Source organism: Miniopterus schreibersii (assembly GCF_964146895.1).
Source record: "Miniopterus schreibersii genome assembly, chromosome: 1".
NCBI lineage: Eukaryota > Metazoa > Chordata > Mammalia > Chiroptera > Miniopteridae > Miniopterus > Miniopterus schreibersii.
The window spans coordinates 158,866,686-158,889,838 of record NC_138101.1 but is presented as its reverse complement, the minus strand read 5'-3'; the positions used below and the strand labels follow the sequence as shown (position 1 = coordinate 158,889,838).

General features: G+C 33.9%; 1 protein-coding gene across 4 annotated transcripts in view; it reads left to right on the top strand.

Moving 5' to 3' along the window:
- Window positions 1-23,153, top strand: part of VPS13C (vacuolar protein sorting 13 homolog C) — a 165,423-nt gene that overhangs the window by 97,405 nt on the left and 44,865 nt on the right. For all 4 annotated transcript variants that reach the window (XM_081137882.1, XM_081137883.1, XM_081137884.1 and 1 more), the window contains 14 exons: window positions 2,664-2,814; window positions 4,810-4,919; window positions 6,482-6,651; window positions 7,941-8,188; window positions 9,336-9,565; window positions 10,949-11,041; window positions 13,801-14,166; window positions 14,549-14,635; window positions 17,071-17,226; window positions 17,385-17,649; window positions 18,774-18,934; window positions 19,939-20,060; window positions 20,839-21,133; window positions 22,514-22,903. In XM_081137882.1, coding sequence (XP_080994008.1) covers window positions 2,664-2,814; window positions 4,810-4,919; window positions 6,482-6,651; window positions 7,941-8,188; window positions 9,336-9,565; window positions 10,949-11,041; window positions 13,801-14,166; window positions 14,549-14,635; window positions 17,071-17,226; window positions 17,385-17,649; window positions 18,774-18,934; window positions 19,939-20,060; window positions 20,839-21,133; window positions 22,514-22,903 — 2,844 coding nt within the window. The remainder of the gene's footprint in view (window positions 1-2,663; window positions 2,815-4,809; window positions 4,920-6,481; window positions 6,652-7,940; window positions 8,189-9,335; window positions 9,566-10,948; window positions 11,042-13,800; window positions 14,167-14,548; window positions 14,636-17,070; window positions 17,227-17,384; window positions 17,650-18,773; window positions 18,935-19,938; window positions 20,061-20,838; window positions 21,134-22,513; window positions 22,904-23,153) is intronic.

Below are 23,153 nucleotides of genomic sequence, written 5' to 3'. Positions count from 1 at the left end.
TGTTTTGTTCATCAGTTTATTTTGTTCATTAGATTCCACATATGGGTGAGATCATGTGATACCTGTCTTTCTCTCACTGGCTTATTTCATTTAGCATAATACTCTCCAGGTCCCATCATGCTGTCTCATAGGGTAAGGGATCCTTCATTTTTACAGCTGCATAGTATTCCACGGTGTAAATGTCTGAGAAGATGCTTGATACAATTTCATTCTTCTTGAACTTGTAAAGACTTCTTTTGTGTCGTAACATGTGGTCTATCTTTGAGAATGTCTCATGTGCACTTGAGGAAAATGCCTATGCTGCAGCTTTGGAGTGGAATGTTCTGTAAATGTCAGTTAAATCCATGTGATCTAGTGTGTCATTTGGAATCACTATTTTCTTGTTGATTTTTTTGTCTGGAAGATGTATCCAGTAAAGTCAGTGGGGTGTTAAAGTCCTCTATTATGACTGTATTGCTGTCTCCATCTCTCCTTTAAAGTCCTCCAGAAGTTGTTGGGGTTTTGTTTTGTTTTTTCAGCCTGTGTGAGTCTTTTGTTCTGAGGTGAGTCTCCTGTAGACAGCATATATTTGGGCCTTGTTTTCTTATCCATTCAGCTGCCATATGTTCTTTGATTAGAGCATTTCATCCATTTATATTTAAGGTTATTATTGACAGGTACTTATCTATTGACATTTTATTTCTTTATACTTATGTTTCTCTTTCTATTTCAACTTATTATTACAGCAGTTCCTTTAACGTTTCTTGCAATGCTGGTTTTGAGGTGATAAACTCCTTTAGCCTTTTTTGTGTGTGTCTGGGAAGCTCTTTATTTCACCATATATTTTGAATGATAGCCTTGCTGGAAAGAGTATTCTTGGTTTCAAATCCTTGTTTTACATTACCTTGAATACTTCATGCCATTCCATTCTGGCCTGTAGAGTTTCTGATGAGAAGTCAGTTGATAGCCTTATGGGAGCTCCTTTGTAGGTAACAGATTACTTTTCTCTTGCTGCCTTTAAGATTTTCTCTTTGTCATGTATTTTTGGCATTTCAATTACGATGTATCTGGGAGTACGCCTCTTTAGGTTCTTCTTGCTTAGGACTCTCTGTGCTTCCTGAACTTGTGTGATTTTTTCTTTGACTAGGTTAGGGAAGTTTTCTGCCATTATTTCTTCAAACAGGTTTTCTAATCCTTGCTTACTTTCTACCTTTTCTGGGAATCCTATGATATAAATATTGTTACACTTCAAGTTGTCCCACAGCTCCCTTAAACTGTCCTCCTGTTTTTAAATTTTTTTCTTTTTGGTTCTCTGAGTGATTTTTTTCTACCCTGTCTTCTAATTTGCTGATCCAATCTTCAGGTTCTCCTAATCTGCTGTTTATTCCTTCCAATTTTTTTTTGTTTTTGTTTTTTTCAATTTCTACTATGTCATTTTTAATTTCCTTCATAGTTCCCATTTCTTTTCTCATGCTGTTGTGTATCCTTATGATCAGTATTCTGAATGTTATATCTAATAGATTGCTTATCTCCATTTCATTTAGCTCTTCTTCTGGAAAATTCTTTTGTTCTTTCATTTGGGGCTTGTTTTTTGTCTCCCCATTTTGGCTGCCTGTTTGGATTTTTTTCTATGTATTAGGTATCTACTAGGACTCCCAGTCTTTTGGATAGTCTCTGGTACAGGCCAATGCCAGATGCTGTTTGTGACTGGCCTTGAGTATCCTGTTTGAAGCTTGTGGTTCCCTCTGCTGAGGCTGGGTGTGTTTGGACAGGACCTGGGGCGACTCTTAATTTCTCCCTTACTGTTAAGATACTAGATCTCAGGACTAATATTTGTCCAATTTCCATTTGTATGAAAGATTGAAAGCAAAAGTAAAACCTAAGTGTCTATCAGTAGGAGAATGTGGGTCAAATTATGGTATATTCATATAACGGACCTTATAAGGTAGGTAAAGTGAAGGAACTAGAACTGTACAAAGCAAAATGGGTATATCCTAAACATAAAAATGAAAAAAAGAGTTGCATTTCTATATCATTTCAAATTTTACAACAAGGAAGCCAATGGACAGTGCTCTATATTACTTATAGTGGTAAATATAAGAAAGCATAACACTTCTCAATATATTTGTACCCAGTCAGGGAGCACCGAAATATATAAAGCAACTTGTAACAGAACTAAAAGGAGACACTGACAAAAACACAATCACAGTAGTGGACCTGAATACCCCAATTAACTATAGATGGATCATCCAAACAGAAAATCAATAAAGAAATATCAGCCTTAAATGGCACATTAGACCAAATGGATGTAATTGACATTTACAGATGCTTTCTTCCCAGAACATCAGATTACACATTCTTCTCCAGTGCACATGGAACATTCTCAAGGGTAGACCATATGCTGAGACACAAAACTAGCCTCAACAAATTTAAGAAGATTGAAATTATACCAAGCATATTCTCTGACCACAGTGCTTTGAAATTAGAAATCAACTGCAAAAAGAAAGTGAAAAACCCACAAATATGTGGAGAATAAACTAACTTTATTTTTAAAGTTAAATGAAGTCAGTTAATTTGTGTAACCATAAATTAAAACAGATATGATATTCTGCTTTTTTTTATTTTAATTTTAATTTTTATTTTTTTTAACTTTATGTTAACAACAACTTATTGTTGGTTTCTAGGTTGCTCTTAGTGAAGATGATTTAACAGTTTTAATGAAAATTTTGCTGGAAAATCTTGGAGAAGCTTCTTCACAGCCAAGCCCTACACAATCTACCCAGGAGATTGTAAGAGTAAGAAAAGATGTTTTGAGTGGACCTGACCACCTCAAAGGTATAAATTGATGAAGATTTTTGCTCTGATTATGGAGAAAAATTAGCATTAATGACATATTTATATTTAGTGTTTTTTTCATTGTCTAGCATAATGTGGTATGAACGGATTCAGTATTATATTATTTACTGTGGAAAATCTCCCAGGGGAAGGAGATATGCTCAGTGTCTACTGTAAGGGAAGTAGCTACCTGTTGTTGCCTTCATGAGGTGTGTTTGCCATTTACTTGTGAAAGCTGAATTTGCTGAACTCAGAGGCACTGAGGTGGTATATCTTGAGAGAAATAGCAAATTAGGCATGCAGCATAGTAAGGTCCCTAAATAAGAGAGAAAAGGACCTTGTTATCATGTTCAGATGACTGGCCCATGAGAAAGGAAGGTATTCTTGTGTAGCAACAGCTTTATTTACCTGGCTTTATTGGAGAATGATATGGTCAGATAAATAAGGGAATTTTCCAGGTTATTAAATTGAATCTTCTAAGAGCACTGAACCTTAGTAAACTCAGCCGTTTTTAAAGGTTTATTTTTCTAAAATATAAGATTCCTTTTGCTTTATTAAATAGTTATATAGAATATAATTTCTCTCTCATCATTTTATTTTATTGATATGAACATTATGTTTTATTAGACTTTGAATGGGTTAATATTTCCATAGCTAAAAAGAGATGAAATGTTCCCTTCCCTTATCATAAATGTCCTTAGACTACTATGCTTTTATGATGCGTTTATCATCAGCTATTATACCTGTAAAACTGCCCTTTAATAATACCATACCAACACTGCTTTGGCTGTAGTTAGGACCAGTGTGTTTTGAGATAACAAAACAAAAGATTAGAACAGTGTGCAAAATAAGGTTTTTGGTTCAGGTGGAAAGGTATGAGTGCTATATGAACTTGGTGAGGTCAGCATCTTCTCCCCAGGTTGGCTTCATGCCATTGTTTAGACAAATGCTAGATGTGCAGGCTGTTGCTATGGTTAGACAAGAACTATGTACAGATGAGTAAGATATAGCAGGCAAGCGTTATGTGATTCGTGGTCTCATTATGTTCAGCTGTGGTCAGTTGTGTACAGTGTCTGTTTCTGGCTATTTGGTTAATGTACTTTGGAGAACTTGTGAGTTCAGATGAAAGCTGCAAAGATAGTGAAGATTGGAATATAAATTATTTTCAGAGAAGTAAAGGAAAAACCCCAGCGTTTTTCAACTTAGAGAAGACTTTATGTAACTAAAGTTATGCAGTGATTGCTGTTACAGTAACTTTAAGAACAGACTTTTCTATAAATGATCAAAGAATAGAATCAATCCTCAAAAGAGATTATAGAATCACTTTATAAGAGTGATTGAAAGCAATATCTAGTTGTATCTGTCTAAAAAATTTCTGCCTAAAGATGAAGGAGAAGACTAAGTTACCTCTTGAAGTCTCTTTTTGTTCCCTCAGAATTCCAATGACTCCCTGCCCCGTATTATATGTGAGCTCTTTGACTCTGCCTTTGAGTTACATTCTGTTCTCGTAAAGGTAATGGATTGGGTGATAGGCTAATTGAAGATAGTAAGAAGTGAACTATGCCAGCAGAGGATCTGTTACTATTTGTCTGTTCTAAGACAAAGTATTTTACTTTTCTATACCTCGTGTCATAATCTCTTGAAAATGGCTTGAAACCAGTTACTTGAAATGCTTTGATAATTAAAAATTACTCTATAATAAGTAGTCTTGCTCTGGAGGGGCTTTTAAAAGAATTTATCTTGATAATCTTTGCAAGACCCCTTCTTTTTTTAAAAAACAAAAAGTGGATAATCTGCCTCTGTTATTTTGCCCTGTACTAAATATAAATGGAATAAATCATAGGCATTTTTATTGTCTCACAATATGATTTAAATAATTCTAGAAAGTGTGATATAAATTTAGAATAATAAATTATCCCAGCTTTTAAAATATAATTAAAATCATACACCTACATAAAAGTTTTTTAATTTTCATATTTATGTTTGAACCATCAGAACAAGATTTGGCAAAGTCAAAGCTTTCTATGGAACAGAGTGTCACTCTGCAATTTGACTTTCACTTTGAATCTCTTTCCATTATTCTTTATAACAATGATATCAACAAGGTATGTACTGAATTTCTGTATTTAGAAACAAATCCTCAGCTCTTTATTGAATTCTAGAGTATTGGCATTTTTTGATATGTCCATTCATAAGAAAATTAGTATGTCTATGAAATTCTATTTGGACTACAGAATATACATTGGTCTTGCTGCTCTCTGACTTCACTTTGTAGTGTTTTTAATATTACTACGCAAGGGAAAATTTTTAATTTTTTTGCTAAGTAATATCAGCACTAGAACACTTAAATTTATCATTTGTAGAAGAATCTTATAGTGTCCCAAAAAAACATATACACACTTTGAAACTTTTAATAATTATTAATTCCAATGGGTTAAATCTGAAAAGAAAGAAACATCAATTGAGCTATCAAAAATTGTATGTGTATACATTTTTGGGGCATACCCTATAAATGACTAATTAATTATATGCACAATTTTATTGTATAGCTAGATACATATGCATATATAACTATTTAAGGGGAATAATTTAGTAGTGGCTTTGTAACCTTAGAGGAATATTTTTAAATTTTATGATTATTTATGATATATAAGTGTTAATTATGTTTCTATTGAGTAAATTTTATATGTAGTAGTTATGTTTTCAGGATACTCATTAATGAATTGAAGAACCAAGGTCGAGTACCATAATTATTTGAACTAAATAATGTATCAGTGGTATTTTCGAAAGCTATTTTTTTATTATGTAGTGTCTTTTAATAAGTATTTTTGGTTATGTCAATTAATTATGTCATATAATACTCATAATACATATGCTACATGATAATACCTAAAGTTTATATTGATTAATACCCATAATATGTCCTGATTATGGGTATTAAATCTGTTGTTATTGTCCATTTATATGCTATCTTACGTTTTATATTATTTTCTAAATACTATACAATATTCACATATTGTTACTGTTGAGCCTTGGCTAGTATCTATCATTTTTACAGTGAACTGCCTTAATTTCTAATGTTTAATGTTAATTAAAAGATCAAAATTACCTTCTGGAAAATGAATAGTTAAAAGTATTCTTCATTTTACTTAAGGCACCATCATTCTATTGGTTGCCCAGCTTTAGAATCTGTGTCTTCTTTTATTTGTTTTTGTTTGTTTTTTCAATTAGGGTATAAGCTCACTAACTCACTACCATGCCTTATCCTTTCCTAGTAAACCTCATAGTTCCTTTCATGGTGTTTTTTACAGAAGAGCTCATTAAACATTTATTAGTAAGAATGATTGATTGACAAAAATATTTTCTGATTATTTTTACCTGCATTGAAATGATACATTTTTATATATTAACTATTGTTGAAGATCAGCACACATATATATGTATTTATTTGTGTGTGTATATATATATATATACATATATATATATATATATATATACTCACAAACATGAATATTATTCTCTGTTCTGTTTTTTGTGTTTTAACACGCATTCTTTTAAAATTTGTGATATTGATTTGCCTTTAATTTCTTAATTAAGAAATATGTTTATAAATAATTACATAATATTTAAAGATAATTGATTCTTTTGCTTGAAAAATACACCACAGGAGTCCAAACTTTCATTTCATAATGACAGTTTCCGGCTTGGTGAACTCAGACTACATCTTATGGCCTCCTCAGGGAAGATGTTTAAGGATGGCTCCATGAATGTCGGCATTAAACTTAAGACATGCACCCTTGATGATCTCAGAGAAGGCATTGAGAGAGCAACATCAAGGTTTGTCATCTCTGAATTTTCTGTACATTATTTAAGGTTGGCGTTACACCCGACATTGCTACCAGGCATTGATTACTAGGCTTGGGGTTATCAGAAGAGGTCTTTGGTCATACTGCAATTGGAAGAGTATCAAGAGGTGGTGCTGATGTCAGATTTAATTGCTTTAAAGTTTGAATTAAAGGGCAGTTTAATAATAAAATGGAGTACTGTCTTAAAAGCAGGAACCAAGAGTATGTAAGAAATTTAATAGTAAAATCCACTGGGGTGGTCCATTGGTAATATATTTTTTAAAATTGTTCCTAGTAGGCAGAATCTTTTAAAAAAGCCTTAACATTATATGTAAATTTTCTTTGTCATATTTATTTTGTTTGTAAGTTCTGTGAAGTTTTTTTCCAAGTTTTGATAGAAATGGAATCCCTAGCATTTTCATATTATCAACCCATTTTTGAAAGATTAACTTATGTAAGCCTGCTATAAAGTGAGAAATGTGTAACTTTAATAGCTTAAGGATATTTTTATTTCTTTCCCAAATAATGAGACAGTATTTTTGTCCTTAGTTGATTTTTTTGAAAAAAAACTATGCTGTTACCTACACTCAGACTCCATTGAATACCTACTGGATTCTTCTCAGCCCTTTGTTTTTCTAAGAGATGAATAAGAAATTAATGCTATCATGCATCCAGCTTTTCTGGTTTTCACATTTTGTATTTGAGGTAGCTATCCACAGCTGTCTAGGCAACGGTGATCAAAGGCCATCATCTTTTTGGTAGTCTGCTCTTTCTAGCACATGTCCTGTGTGGGAACTGTCATTGCAGTCAATTGATGAACACTGGCTGATTTGAATTGTATTGAATACTTTTGGACCCAACTTGTCTAAGATGATCTTTGGAGATAAGGATGAGGTTTTATTTTGTAAAATAATCTAAAGAGGTGTCTCTGAAATTTTGTGGGACCACATTAATGTGTTAGTTAATTGCTGAAATTTCTTTCAACAGTTATTAATTTGTTTTTCTAGTATTGCATTATAATGATAAAATATCCTGTAATTGCCCAATAACTTGAATCTTGCTGTAGAGATAAAAAGACCATGTCTTGAATGCTAATTAGCTAATCAGACTCTAGTTAACAGTGGCCCGTTTTCTGTTCAGACTAGAAACTGTAAGGTGAAAGAAAGATTTTATATATATATACATATATATATACGTGTGTGTGTGTATATATATTTATGAAAATTTTCATCTTTTTAATTAGGTTAGCAGGAATAAAATAATGAATGCATATTTTTTCAGAATGATTGATAGGAAGAACGATCAAGATACCAACAGTTCTATGATTGATGTAAGTTACAAGCAAGGCAAAGATGGAAGAAATCATCTTGATGCTGTTCTTGACAAGCTGTATGTATGTGCCAGTGTGGAATTTCTGATGACTGTGGCAGATTTCTTTATCAAAGCTATGCCTCAAAGTCCGGAAAATATGGCAAAAGAAGTACAGATCCCACTACGACAGACTTCTGCAGCAAACAAGATAGAAAAAGGTTAGCAGAGTTTATCTGTCATAGATGACAAGTTGTATATTTTAACAAAAATTACAAGTAGGCAAAAAGAGAAGTGGAAAATTTAAGAATGTAAAATTACTCTTTCAAATTTAAACATATTTTTTAGAAAAATTTTAGTAAGCATAGATTTTTAAGAAACAGGTAAGAGCAGAAATATATATAGGATTAGGAGCCAGGAAATTTCGGCTCCCAGCTCTGCATTAACAGTTCTTTACTCATTTAGAAGTAGAGTGAGTGAATTAACTTGTGTCTGTGGTTCCCCTCATTATAAAAGGGAACTTTTATTTAAAGAAAATATTTGGAAGAATTATTGCATATTGAAGAGCAATTGAACAGATAAAAACAGAAGGTGGGGTATTGGAGAATAGCATGATGCCGCTGGACATTACCTTAGACTCCTTTAACTCAGTGAAATGTTTGCAAATGTCTGGTCTTTGTGTACAATGAAACCACTTCCTGCTGTATTCATTGTTTATTCCAGCATTACCAAGTAGATCAGTCATTTCTAAGTTACGTTATAATCATCTAAGGTCAGGCATTTTTCTTTCTAATGTGTAACTCAGTAAGATTGGAAAACTACCATTTACTGGCAGGGTCAGAATTTATTTTTCCATTTACCTTCAGTAAATAGTAATCATATCTTTGTATTCATACATACATTTAATGTATTTATGGTATAGATTGTAAGACACTATGTACTTTATGGCAAAAAACTCAATGTAAACACACATTATGTTCTGTCTGCTTTATCATAATCTCTTATCCTCTTCCTGAGATTCTTGCCTTCTGTTTTCCCCTCCTTGCCCCTGAAACATAACCTAATATACACACATATATACGTGCACACACCTTAAGTCTGACATAAAAAACTTCAAAACAAGAATATTCCTGCCAGGACAGAGTGGGAATGGTCTTCTGGTGAGAGGGATCAGCTTGCATTATTTTGCTCCATTAGCATTTGTTAATCATTTATTAGTATGCATCAGTCAATTAATTATTAATATTGTTAACTTTAGCATATCCATTAAAGTAGGATATTAGAAACAATTTAGCAACAATAAACAGTATTCAAGTGACAAGATTTACATGACTATAGCTTTTTTGGTTCCTATTGTTGTTTCTTCAGATGACTCTGTAAGACCAAATATGACTTTAAAGGCCAGGATCACAGATCCAGAAGTGGTATTTGTTGCCAACTTGACAAAGGCGGATGCTCCTGCTCTGACAACCTCATTCCAATGTGACCTCTCTCTATCAACATCCAAACTTGAACAGATAATGGAGGCTTCTGTGAGAGATCTTAAAGTGCTTGCTTGCCCTTTCCTCAGAGAAAAGAGAGGAAAAAACATTACCACAGTAAGAATTCCCTTATATTTTTAAGCTTAGATCGAAGAATGGCAGCAGTGGTTGATTCATAGAATCCTAGAATGAGAGAACTCTGTAGAACTGTGGAGATTATTGACTACAAACCTGAGATTTTACAGACAAGTATGGTAAATTCCGAAGATGTTAAATGATTTAGCCATGGCTGCTGGTGACAGAACTGGGACTACCTCCAGTCTGGTTTTCTTTTCATTATACCATCTTCTGTTGAAACTTACCTGAATTTTAGTGCAAATCGATGTTCTTTTTCAGCTGTGTCTTTTGTTCACTAAAGTAAATCCATTGAATGAATATTAAAATCTCAAAGTTTATAACAAAAAATTTCAGTTGGAGTTATGTGTGACCAGTAGAGATTATGTTTGCTGTATTAAAAGTTTTATTCAATTATATTTTCACATAATTAAAAAAATATTATTTTAGTTAATTAATTATTTTTTAATGTTAAGTTGATAATTTTATGTTAAAGAAGATTACTATATTATGTGACCCACTTACAGTGTTTTAAACTAAAACTATCTTTGGGCAAAGTGGCTTATATAAAGAAATGCAGTGCTAGGCTTAGTCTATACTTTATCATGAAACATTCTTTAGCCAGGTCATCTTCTTTTAACATGTCACAGAAAGATCTATTAATCACTCCATTAAAAGCTCATCCTAATGTTTTTAAAATGAAATTTTATGTAGTACTAATTTCCCCATTCAGTTCAGGTACAAGGCTATTTTATTTGTTTTGTTAAAGACACATGAGAAAATGGGCTTCATAGTTTTAGTAAATGAAGTTTGAAGATTTGAAATTTATTCTAGTAAAGACCTTATTATATTCAAGGCTGACCTTATATTAAGCAATCTGGAAACTGTTTACTTACCTTACCATAGTCCTTTTTTAAAGGTGTTAACAGAACTATTTGTTGAAAAAAATTTTTCAAGTGATTTAACGGTCATAAAAATTATAATGACATAATTTCATTTCCTCATGTACCTGTTTACAAATGTAAGATCTTACCATAGTCTTTAGCTCATATTTATAGATATCTTATAAGTAGCCTTTACAGTGGGCATCATTTAGAAGATATTTAAGAAAAGGAAACATTTTAATTTCTAATAGTAAATGTGCATCATTAGTTAAGAATTTATCATAAAGGAATTGATCAGAACTGCTTAAAGTTCTTTAACAATGTTCATAGACTTGCATTAGTTTAGAAGAGCTCTCATAAGAGATTCTCAGCTAATTTGCCTTTTTGCTTTTAGTAGGAGACTACAGTTAAAATCTCACATGAAGTAAGATGTTCTTGTGTGTGTTACATATATAACAGTTCTATTACTAAGAAAATGTGAATTTCATTTATTTGTTTCTAGGTATTACAGCCCTGTTCTCTATTTATGGAAAAATGTACATGGGTTTCAGGAAAACAAAATATAAATATTGTAGTTGGAGAATTTATAATTAAGGTTAGTGCCTATCATATTATTTGGGTGAAAATTAATTATTATTTTTCTAACAATATCTTTTGATGTCTCATAACTAGACCGTTATGCTAGTCATATATTCTGTAATCAATAAATATCTTTAACATTAAAATACATTTTTTGCCCTGGCCACGTGGCTCAATTGGTTGGAATAGTGTCCCATACACCAAAAGGGTTCGATTTCTGGTCAGGGCACACACCTAGGTTGAGGGTTGGATCCCCGGCCCTGGCACAGACAGGGGCAACCAATCCGTTTCTCTCATCCTCTCCCTCTCTCCCCCTCTCTTTCTCTCTCTCCCCCTCTCTTCCTCTCTCTAAACATATCCTTGGGTGAGGATTAAAAAAAAATTTAAAATAAAAAATAAAATACATTTTTCTTTAATGCAAATATTTGTTCCTACTTTCTTTGAAATAGTTTTTTCAGATATCTACAAATGATCAGGATAGTTTTTATCAATTATAGTTGATGTGTGTGTTGAGGAGATTGGGTTTGGAGGGAGAGCAGAGATGGTGTGGGACGAGAAGGGAAGGAAGGAAGGAAAAATGAGGTTTTTATTATTTTATTTGTAGTAGTTATTTTTAGGCTTTTATATATAATTTGATCGTAATAATTATGTGATTGTTTTATTTGGCTTATAAAATATTTGTAATGACAGATGTATGCTAGAAATAAATTATTAGGATTTACTTTTTTTTAAGCTCTCAAATTTAAAGCATTGGAAAAGCAATCTCTTTTCTCCATTCGCATTCATATTCTTTAAGTATGACTTCATGACCAGTTATAAATGGAAGATATAGAATAATTTCCAAAATCTATTTCTCTTTCTGTCCAAAGGACACAAAATTGAGGTGGCTAATACTAATTCTCCTAGTAATTTTGCTATATGGGTAAATAGTCAATAGTGATTAAACCAATGCTCAAACTAATGTCATTTGAATTACCATGTAAATAACAATGCAGTTTTCTCTTAATATTTTAAAATACTGGATAGTTTAGATTCTGTTTTGTTAACAGATTTACTTTTTTAAAGACTTAAAATAGTAAATGAGGGGGAAACTGAATTTGTATGCACTTTGTCTAAAATGCTAGGGGGCATTGTCTTTCCGTTTCTTTGTATATCAACTTATTTATTTAGTCAACAAACATTTTTTGAGCTCTTATTATGGTATAGAAAATCTGATAGATGGTCCCTGCCATCAAAAAGCTTAATGACAGATGAGAGAGAACGCAGTAAATCAGTGACTCCAGCTTTCAGTGCTAGAGGCATGCACAAGGAGCTGTGGGAGCACAAGTAGGGTCCTCTGACTCAGACGTGGGCATCTGGGAAAGCTGTCTGCAAGTGGGGCTACTTACCTGAGCTTTGAAAACCTGAGGGAGGTTAGATGGAGAGAGAGGGGAGGGGTTATCCATACAAAACTGACAATATACACCAAGGCAGAAGTGTGAAAAATCCTTTAAGGACTTAGAGGGGTGCCCATATGGCTAGAGAGGACGGTGTGAAGGAACTATAGGATTGAAAGCACTAGTTTTAGGTGACATTAATAAGGTATAACAACAACAAAAAAAGAATTAATTTGACAGGTAAGTTAGGGAAGCAGTACATATTAGATCCTTCTTTTGGCGAAACAGTCATATCTCTTTAGCATATTAAACAAGTAAGGGTTGTGAGAATGAACAATAAGAGAATCCACTTAACTTACTTAATCCAGTGTCCCTCAGTCTTTGGGAAATCTTGGCTAGATAATTGATTAGGTCAGCGATTTTCAGCCTTTTTCATCTCATGGCACACATAAACTAATTACTAAAATTCTACACACAGCAAAAAATGTATTTTTCACCAGTCTGACAAAAAAAACAAGTATAATTTGGTTTATTCACACTGGACAGCTATTGTTGTATTGACTGCTGTCATTTTTTTTATTTGACAATCTAAGGAAAAAGAGGTCAGTGCCCCTGACTAAATAGTCAGGTATTGCATATTTTAAAAATTCTTTCGGCACACTAGTTGAAAATTGCCAGATTAGATATAAGGTCACAAAGAACTTTGTATCCTAAGCTAAAGAGAGTTTGAATTTTATCCTGAAAGTTATGGGAAGTTATTGAAGATTTTAGGCATAGGAATGACATGCCCAGATTTGGGTTTTAGAAAAACCATGCTGATGGAAGTGTGGAGGGTGGGTTGAGAGGGTACTGGCTGGATACAGAAGACATCATTAGTGTAGAACTAAGGCACAGTGATCGGAATGAACTGGCGAGCAAATATACTATTCAAAGATAAGAGGTAGAATTTGCAAATCTTGGGGTATGGGAAAGGGGATCATGGTGATTCTCTGGCTTCCTGTTTCAATAAGACAAATGAAAACCAATTATAAATCTTGATGAGGATCACACACTTCGATTTAGTTAATGCAGCTGATTGAAAATGAAAACTTCAATTACACTTCTGCATTTTTCAGGTCACATAACACAGTTTTACTCTGAAATGATCAGTGTAACTTTAGGTTTTGACAATTGATGTATAACATTAGTTACTTAATTCCAGAGTAACGTGAGCAAAAATTATTGCTATGGGGTTAGTTGACTTGACACATGATGTTGTGTGTTCTCTCTGTTTTCTTACTAAGTTAGGAACTTAGTATATTTAAAATCTTAATTAGTTACTTTTAAACTTCTGTATTTTGTAGTAATTCTTCTTATCTTGGAGTTTATTCTAAAAATTTTTCTGTTTTCTTTTTTAAAGATTTCACCCATAATTCTTAATACCGTGATGACAATCATGGCTGCTATGTCTCCAAAGACAAAAGAAGATGAATTCAAAGATGCATCTAAGGAAACAGAAAATCTTTGGGATGTCAAATCTATTAGTGATTATAACTCTTGGTTTCTTGGTATTGACATGGCAACAGAAATAACAGAAACTTTCAAAGACGTTGACCATCCATTGATAGAGGAAAATTGTGCTGTTGCTGTAGAATCAATTCAAGTTACCTTAGAATGTGGACTTGGTCATCAAACTGTACCTTTATTATTGGCGGAATCAAAGTTTTCAGGAAATATTAAAAACTGGACTTCCCTCATGGCTGCTTCTGCTGACATGACACTAGAGGTATGACCACATCATTTAGAATCTCCAAAACCAGCTTTTCAAAAGTATAATTATGGAACTAAGATGTGAGCTTTTTTGGTTTGTGCATGGCCATAGCAAGTATATATATGAATGGATTCTAACAGTTAATTTATTGATTTGTGGTATTATTTATTTTGTCATTAGTTTTTAAAGGTGCCTTGGATAAATAATTTGTTTTTGGCAATGAAGTATTAGAGTAAAGGAAAATGCACCGTCTTTATATATATTCTTTGTGTCTTTAGGTGTGTTGTTAAAATGGTTATTGACATATAACATTGATTACTTAATATTTTTTTCTGCTGATTATAGAAGTACGAGGTTAAAGTTGAAAGACTCTCATTATAATTCTGTGCCTTTTCAGGTTCACTATTACAATGAAACCCATGCTGTTTGGGAGCCACTGATTGAGAGAGTGGAGGGGAAGAGACAATGGAATTTAAGGCTTGATGTAAGGAAAACATATCTTTGTGTAGAAAGACACTGTGTACATTTCTTTGTATGCTTTAATACAGTGATTTTCAAGATGTGCTCTAGGATCTTTGAAGTCATTTTAGGGAGTCCATGCGGGGGGTCAAAACTCTTTTCATAATTATACTCAGACATTACATACCATTGTTTTTCTCATTCTCTCATGAACATACAATGGAATTTTCCCCATACTAAATGATATCGCAACAGAATGAAAGCAGAAGGAAAAATGAGAATCCACCTGTCTTCTGGTAGGGCAGGCACTAAAGAAATTTGTCAGTGTCCTTCTTCTCACTGTATAGTTTTAATAGTTACTTTGTATTAAAATATTATTGATGTTAACTTATAATTGCTATTTTTAAGTGAATATTTAAAAATTTTCTCAGTTTTAGTTTCTATACTTGGTCTTAGCCAAAAGGTGGAGAGCAGTAAGCCTTAGTTTTTAATACAGTACATATTGATAGATATAATCCACATAAAATGAAGCTCTTTGGGATCCTAACGACTTGAGAACTGCTGTTCTAGTTCATGAAATCTTTTGTGTTATCTCCTTATGGTCCTCCTTGAGAACATTTCAGAAATCTAGAAACCAAAGTAACTTTTTCTAGATTAAGAGGATCATGAATTATTCACCCTTAAGAAATTTTACAGCACACCTCTCCAGCAGCCTGAAGTGTGAGGCACTAGAACGGACTCAACAGATTCTTATTTCATTATTTATTTATGTATTTATTTATAGTTTTATTTATTTTATTTTTATTGAATTTATTGGGATGACACTGGTTAGCAAAATTATACAGGTTTCAGGTGCACAATTCTACAACACATCATCTGTACACTGTATTATGTGTTCACCACCCCAAGTCAAGTCTCCATCCATCAGCATTTATTTCTCTTATACCCTCCTCCACCTCCCCTTCCCTGCCTCCCCCTGCAATCACCACACTATAATCTGTGTCCATGATTAAGTTTTTATTTTAATTTTATTTTTTTATTGAGTGTATAGGGGTGACATTAACAAAACCATACAGGTTTCAAGTATACAACTCAACGAAAACATCTGCACATTGCATAGTGTGTACATCATCCAAAGTAAAGCCTCTTTCTTTCTGCATTTATCCCCCCTTTACCCTCTTCCACCTCCCCCATTCCCCTTTCCCTCTGGCTGTCACCATACTGTCGTCTGTGTCTATTGGTGTTTTTTTTTTTGCTTGATTCCTTCATGTTTTTCTTAGCCCCCAAACCCTCCTCCCCTCTGACAGCTGTCAGTCTGTTCTATGTATCTATGCTTCTGTTTTTGTTTTCTTTGTTAAATTATTTTTTTCATTAGATTCCACATATAAGTGAGATCACATGGTGTTTATCTTTCCCTGACTGGCTTATTTCAGTTAGCATAACATTCTCCAGGCCCATGCATGCTGTCACAAAAGGTTATTAGCCAAGATCTGGGAACAGCCCAAGTGCCCATCAGTAGATGAGTGAATGAAAAAAAACTGTGGGCCTGCCCGGGTGTGGCTCAGTAGTTGAGCATCGATCTAGGATCCAGGAGATCACAGTTCGATTCCCAGTCAGGGCACATGCCCGGGTTGTGAGCTCGATCCCCAGTTGGGGGTGTGCAGGAGGCAGCCAGTCAATGACTCTCTCATCATTGATGTTTCTATCTCTCCCTCTCCCTTTCCCTTCCTCTCTCTGAAATCAATAAAGATATATTTAAAATAAATCAAATTTAAAAAAACCAAAAAAAACCCTGTGGTACATTTATATAATGGAATACTACTTGGCCATAAAAAAGAAGGAAATCTTACCTTTTGCAACAGATTCTTATTTTAAAGACGGGCAGTCACTTGACAGTTGTCCCAATTTCCTCTCAGTAAAGTAGAAGTAATGTTTATGACTTATCTCTCTCTGAAATAGCAGGCTAACAAAGAATGTTTTATAAGGCTTTTGAAATGCTATCAGAATAAAAGCTGTGATAAAGTCTGGTAGCTGGTTGAAAGCTTATCATATCACTTATTTGTAGGTGTTAGCGGTAAAAAAATAGAAGGAATTCCAGATATTAACTCCAAGAAGGCTGTTTAGACTTCAGGGTCATCTTAGATTGCTCAACAACCAATTAGTCAGGCAACACTGGGTAATACCTTGCTCTGGGGAGTGCACAGGAGATAAATATTGCAGCTGACTGAGTGCTTTCATGGCACAGTTCTAAACATTTCTCCCTGCACTTGACTACACACTGAAAGAAAGCAAGCTGATCTGTGCTAAGTCAAAGTGAAGCACTGAACAGTTTGAAAATGAGACTTGGGGAACCTTAATATAAAGTGATTAGTTTAGGAGAATTTAACTCTATTGAGAATATTTTAATTTTATTATTAATTGGCTAGTAACTTAAACTTGTTATGTTATTTATCCTCATAGGTAAAGAAGAATCCAGTCCAGGATAAAAGTCTGATGCCAGGAGATGATTTTATTGTTATTCCTGAGCCACAAACAGCAATTCATATTTCTTCAGGAGATACAATGAATATAACAATATCCAAAAGTTGTCTTAATGTTTTCAGTAATTTAGCAAAAGTATGTTTGTTTTTTGCTTGGAATATTTCAAGTGGAATTTTAAATTGAAATGTGGATTATTTTGTTTGTAATCAAAAGTAGTTTCTAAAGCATGTAGTCATAGTGTAATTTTTTAAAAATTTGCATCTTGCAAAAACTTTGCGTTCTTACCTTTTCAGGGTTTTTCAGAAGGCACTGCTTCTACTTTTGACTACTCTTTAAAAGACAAGGCTCCTTTTACAGTAAGAAATGCTCTGGGTGTTCTCACTCAGGTGCAGCCCAATCATAATCTCAGAGTAATGGGCTTCCCTGAGAAAAGTGGTATTTATGATGTTGATGCTGGTCAGAATTTGGAATTGGAATATGGCAGCGTGGCACCTTCACATCAAGGGAAACTATCTATATTGAGCCGTCAAGAAAGCTCCTTCTTCACTCTGACCTTTGGTATGCTGTATTTATTTATGTATTATTTTATAACTTTATTTTTATTGTTGACATTAGTACAGATGTCCCCCTTTGCCCCCCACCCTGCTTTACCCACCTCCACCCAGCCCCTGCCCCCTCTTCCCTCTGGCCATCACCACACTTGTCTGTGTCCATGGATTATGCATATATGCTCTTTGGCTAATCTCACCTTCTTTCATCCAGTCCCCCCCACCCTCTCCCCTCTGACAGCTGTCAGTCTGTTCCATGTAGCCATGCCTCTGGTTTATTCTGTTCATTAGATTCCACATTTAAGTGAGGTGATATATTAGGGGCATCTTGGAATTGTTGGTGTGGGTTTATTTTTGACAAAATATGGAAAAATTATTTTGTTGAAGATGCATTTGGAGACATTTCTAAAGGCTTGAAACAAATATTTGATAAACTTGTCTCTTGTTTTCATCCTTTAAACTTGAGAAAATTAAACTTAATTTAAAAATTACCTTAGAAACTAGATTATTTCTTGTTTTTAAACAATATAGTGTGTGGTATGTTTGAAAAAGGATGGGAGTTCAATGAGGAAAGAAAAGTGACGGTATTCAGAAGTCCTAAAATATTGATAGTGATTATCACCCTTACAAAGAAAATGCAACATAGTTTCTATATAGTTGAGGGAATTAGGAACAAACGGATTTTGTGTTTTTTTTGTTATCTTTGTTTTATATATCTTTATTGATTTCAGGGAGAGAGAGAAAGATAGAAACATCAGCGGTGAGAGTCATTATCAGCTGCCTCCTGCAGGCCCCCTCCTGGGGATTGAGCCCAAAACCCGGGCGTGTGTCCTGACCGGGAATCAAACCTCCATCTCTGGGACCATAGGTGGATGCTCAACCACTGAGCAACACCGGCTGGGTGTTGTTGGTTTAATACATTCAAAACCCCAAGAGAGATTATTTTGGGTCCAAAGTATTTATGATATCTAGTTTTCTTTCTTTGTTAGTTCCTGTGTCTTCGACAAGCATATTGCATGGTCATTTCTAGGCATGAGGGAGAATACTCGTCATTATTTTGACACTGATGATTATTCTAAGAGAAATATAGTTAAATGAATATTTGGAATGCCTCTTACTTATGCTCTGCCTTAGTACCTCATGGATACACAGAAGTTGCGAAAGTCCCTGTTGCTAGGCCTGGTCGGCAGTTGTACAATGTACGGAATCCCAGTGCCAGTCATTCTGACTCGGTCTTGGTGCAGATTGACGCGGCAGAAGGGAATAAAGTAATCACCCTTCGCTCGCCTCTTCAGGTAATGCATTAAACTGAACTGAACCATGTCCCTTCAAGTGTATTGATTAATACTAAATCATCTAGGCGAATATAGGAATATAGTAAACTTCATTAGGTTATTCCTGATTATTCAGAAGTAAACAGCAGATTAAACTGGCCGCTGTTTCCTGTCCAACTTGCTTTTGTAATAGTCTTTATTTTAAATGTCTGATGAAACAGTCTTGTTTATTTAAAGCCTATTTTCTTTGCCTTCTGGGTTTAAATGTAATGAAGCTTTTTGTCTATTCCTTTAAAGATTCAGAACTGAGCAATTTTATTTAATTTGGTTGTCAAATAGAATAACATTTCATTCTATTTGTATATCAGTTAGGATTAAATTTTTTTAAGTATGCGTCTAGGTATATTAGAATGATCTCCCTACCCCTAAAATTTCACATCTCATTCTGTATAACTGTTTATACCTTTAAAGCTTTATCCATTTTTCCATTTTCTGTAAATTATTGCAGATTTCAGCATATGGTCAGCAAAATAACTTCTTCCTACTTATGACATCAGATAAAAATGAAAGGATTTCAAAATTTGACCACTGTTAGCTTTCAGTTTGCTGTTAACTCCAGCCTAAATCATGTTGTAGTCAAGAAAAGAGAGTCGTACTCCTTTTTTCTTGTAATTCCTTTTCTGTGTAGTCACACAGTGCATTGAGAAGAGGCTTTACTGGAGGAAACATAATGGCTGAAACCTCCAGATTAATATGTATTTGAACAATAACATTATATACTAACAGTAAACATCAGCATGTAATATATAGAGTATGTGAATATCCTAATAATTTTAAACTGCCATTTAAACATCAAGTTTCATATATGTAGCACTTAAATGTTCTAAAAATTGTCAGTTACCAATAAAAATGTCTTTCAATATTGGGCTTGAAATTTTTTATATCTAAAGGTAATTGTGTGCAGTTCACATACTTCTTTTGAACTTCTGCATCTTTTTAACAGTATATGTCTTTTTATCCAACAGATTAAAAACCATTTCTCGATTGCATTCATCATCTATAAATCTGTTAAAAATGTTAAGTTATTGGAGCGCATTGGAGTAGCAAGACCTGAAGAGGAGTTCCATGTTCCTTTAGATTCATATAGGTAGATACTTTCTTGAATATATTAAGCTTTAAAAGGTTCATAATATATCTTTTTAATTCTGTGAATTGGAGACATATTTTAGAAAAGGTAACCTTATATTTTTATTATTTAAATATCTGTAAAAGTCAGCTTTAAGACATACATGGAGGTATAGAGAAATACATTTATATTATCATTGAATTTACCAGATTAAAATTTCTGTTGTATATTTGATGCTTTAGAATTTCTTAGACCTTTTTTTATTTTATTGTCTTTGTATATGAAATGAAATTTTAAAAAATTGTCATTGTTGCCCTAGCCGGTTTGGCTTAGTGGTTAGAGTGTTGGTCCGTGGACTGAACAGTCCAGGGTTCTATTCCGGCCAAGGGCATGCACCTCTGTTGCAGGGTCGATCCTCAGCCCCAGTTGAGGCGAGTGTGGGAGGCAACCAATTGATGTGTCTCTGTCACAGCAGTGTTTCTCCCTCCCCCCCCCCCTTTCTCTCTCTCTCTCCCACTCTTTCTGAAAAGCAATGGAAAAAATATCCTTGGGTGAGGATTAAAAAGAATAAGTAGTAAAAATAAAAAATTGTCATTGTTTACAGAGTATTTTTTTCCCAGAAAGTTCCTCCATCTGTTAGCATTGTGACTTGGCAAGTTTCTTAATCTTTCTTAGCCTTGGTTTTCTCACCTATAAAAAATAGGGATAATAGTGCTTACCTTGTAGAGTTAATAAGATTTAATGAGATTCTTTTTCTTACGTTCTCAATAAAAACTTTTTTCTCCACCATTTTCTGTAGATGTCAATTATTTATTCAGCCAGCTGGTATCTTAGAGAATCAGTACAGAGAATCCACCACTTACATTTCCTGGAAGGAAGAACTTCACAGGAGCAGGGAAGTCAGATGCATGCTGCAGTGCCCATCCGTAGAAGTCAACTTCTTACCTCTCATAGTCAATACCATTGCTGTGCCTGATGAATTAAGCTATATCTGTACACACGGGGAAGACTGGGATCCAGCGTACATTATTCATCTTTATCCTACCCTCACTTTGCGGAATCTTCTCCCATATTCCCTAAGATATTTACTTGAGGTATGTTTCTTGCATTTTGTTTGATTTTCATTACTGCATGGAGTGAATTCTAGTTTTTTTATAGTATTTTTAGTTGAGGTCAGTGTTTTACGTAGCATACTTATAGTGCATTAATAATATTAATAACAGCAAAAACTGATATAGTATCTGCCACTGTACTGTGTGTTGTAGATATATTAGCACATTTAATCCTTACAATAACCTCCCGAAGCAGTACTCTTATTAGACCCATTTTCCAGTCACAGTGGGGTTAGGTGACAGGCCCAGGATCCTACAGCTAATAAATTGTAGAGCTGGAATTTGAACATATGTTGTTTGGCTCCATGCTCCCTATCATCTAACTCTGCTGCATCTGTTGTAAATTAAGAACTGTAATAATCTATTTTATTTGTTTTTTATATTTATTATTTTTAAATTACAGTTGACATACAATATTATGTTTCAGGCAAACAGCATAGTGATTAGACATTTAATAGCTTACGAAGTCATCGCCCCAATAAGTCTAATTCTTATCTAACACCATTCATAGTTATTACAACATTACTGACTATAATTAAGTAAAGATCTATTAGCTAAGGGACAGAAAAAAGCCAGTGAGAAGATATTTCATCTTAATTCTAAAATTAATATGATTATTTGTTTCAAGTTTCTGTTGAACTTAAAGGTAATTACTGTCCATCTTAAATAATAGGGAACATTTTCTAGTAATGAAGTATGATAAATATTTTTAAATTTCTGCATGTCGCACATTTTAACATACAAAAGTCTGGAAAGTGTTTGGAACCTAACTTATTTGTTTTCTTTATCAGGCAATTAGCCAAACCTGATTTGTGAAGACTAAAGTTAATTAAATGAACCAAATAGTATTTATACTAGAGAAGCTTTCAATAAGAAAGCCTAATTTATTGTTATTATTCATTTTAAAAAATCCTACCTTACTTAGATACCTTGTCAGAATAGTTTGATGCCACTTTTCTTAAGACTATTTATGTGGGAACTGTTAGGCACAGTATGCGAATGGAGAGTGAAGCTGAATCCCAGGCAGTTAAATGGCTTATTCAGTGACACAGCTTTTAATGGACAGCAGCCAGCGTTCCTAAATCCAGTCTTCGATTCTTGGCCCACATCCGACTTTTCTCAAAACTTATGACCATTGGCCTACCAGTGGACAAAATACAGTTTCTGTCTTTCGCTATGGTTTAGTGTTTTCTTTTTAGTCCTTTGTGATTAGTGGATATTCATAATATGTAAACATGTTACTTTATTGAACACTTGTCAGTCTGTATCTGGTAGATTATTTAGTATTTGCATAGAATATGATGTTGCTATAGCAAGAGGGTTTTTTAAAAATCACTAAGCAAATTTTGTCTTTGTTTTTAGGGAACAGCAGAAACTCATGAGCTAGCAGAAGGCAATACTGCTGATGTTCTACATTCAAGAATCAGTGGAGAAATAATGGAACTAGTTCTGGTGAAATATCAGGGCAAAAACTGGAGTGGACATTTCCGTATATGTGATACACTTCCGGAATTCTTTCTTGTGTGTTTTTCTTCTGACTCCACAGAAGTGATGACAGTCGACCTGTCAATACATGTCAGACGAATTGGCAGTCGGATTGTGCTATCTGTCTTTAGCCCCTACTGGCTAATCAATAAGACTTCTCGGGTTCTCCAGTATCGTTCAGAAGATATTCATGTGAAACATCCAGCTGATTTTAGAGATATTATTTTATTCTCTTTCAAGAAGAAGAACATTTTTAGTAAAAATAAGGTGTGTTTTGGTTGATATAACAAGTTAAACTCCTAATTTGGAAACTAGGGAGTCATTAGCCTTCCCTAAAACCATGCTTAACCTCTTTGCTAAGTGCTGTTGGTATGAATTAGGCCCAAGGAGACTTTTAAGAAATACAGTCAAGTGGGCATTAGGAACAGCAGCCATCTCCAAGGCCGAGTTTCTCTTTTCTCTAGTGTCTCTAGAATTATTTCTGTTCTTGAAGTAGTTTTGGGTAGAAAGCTTGATT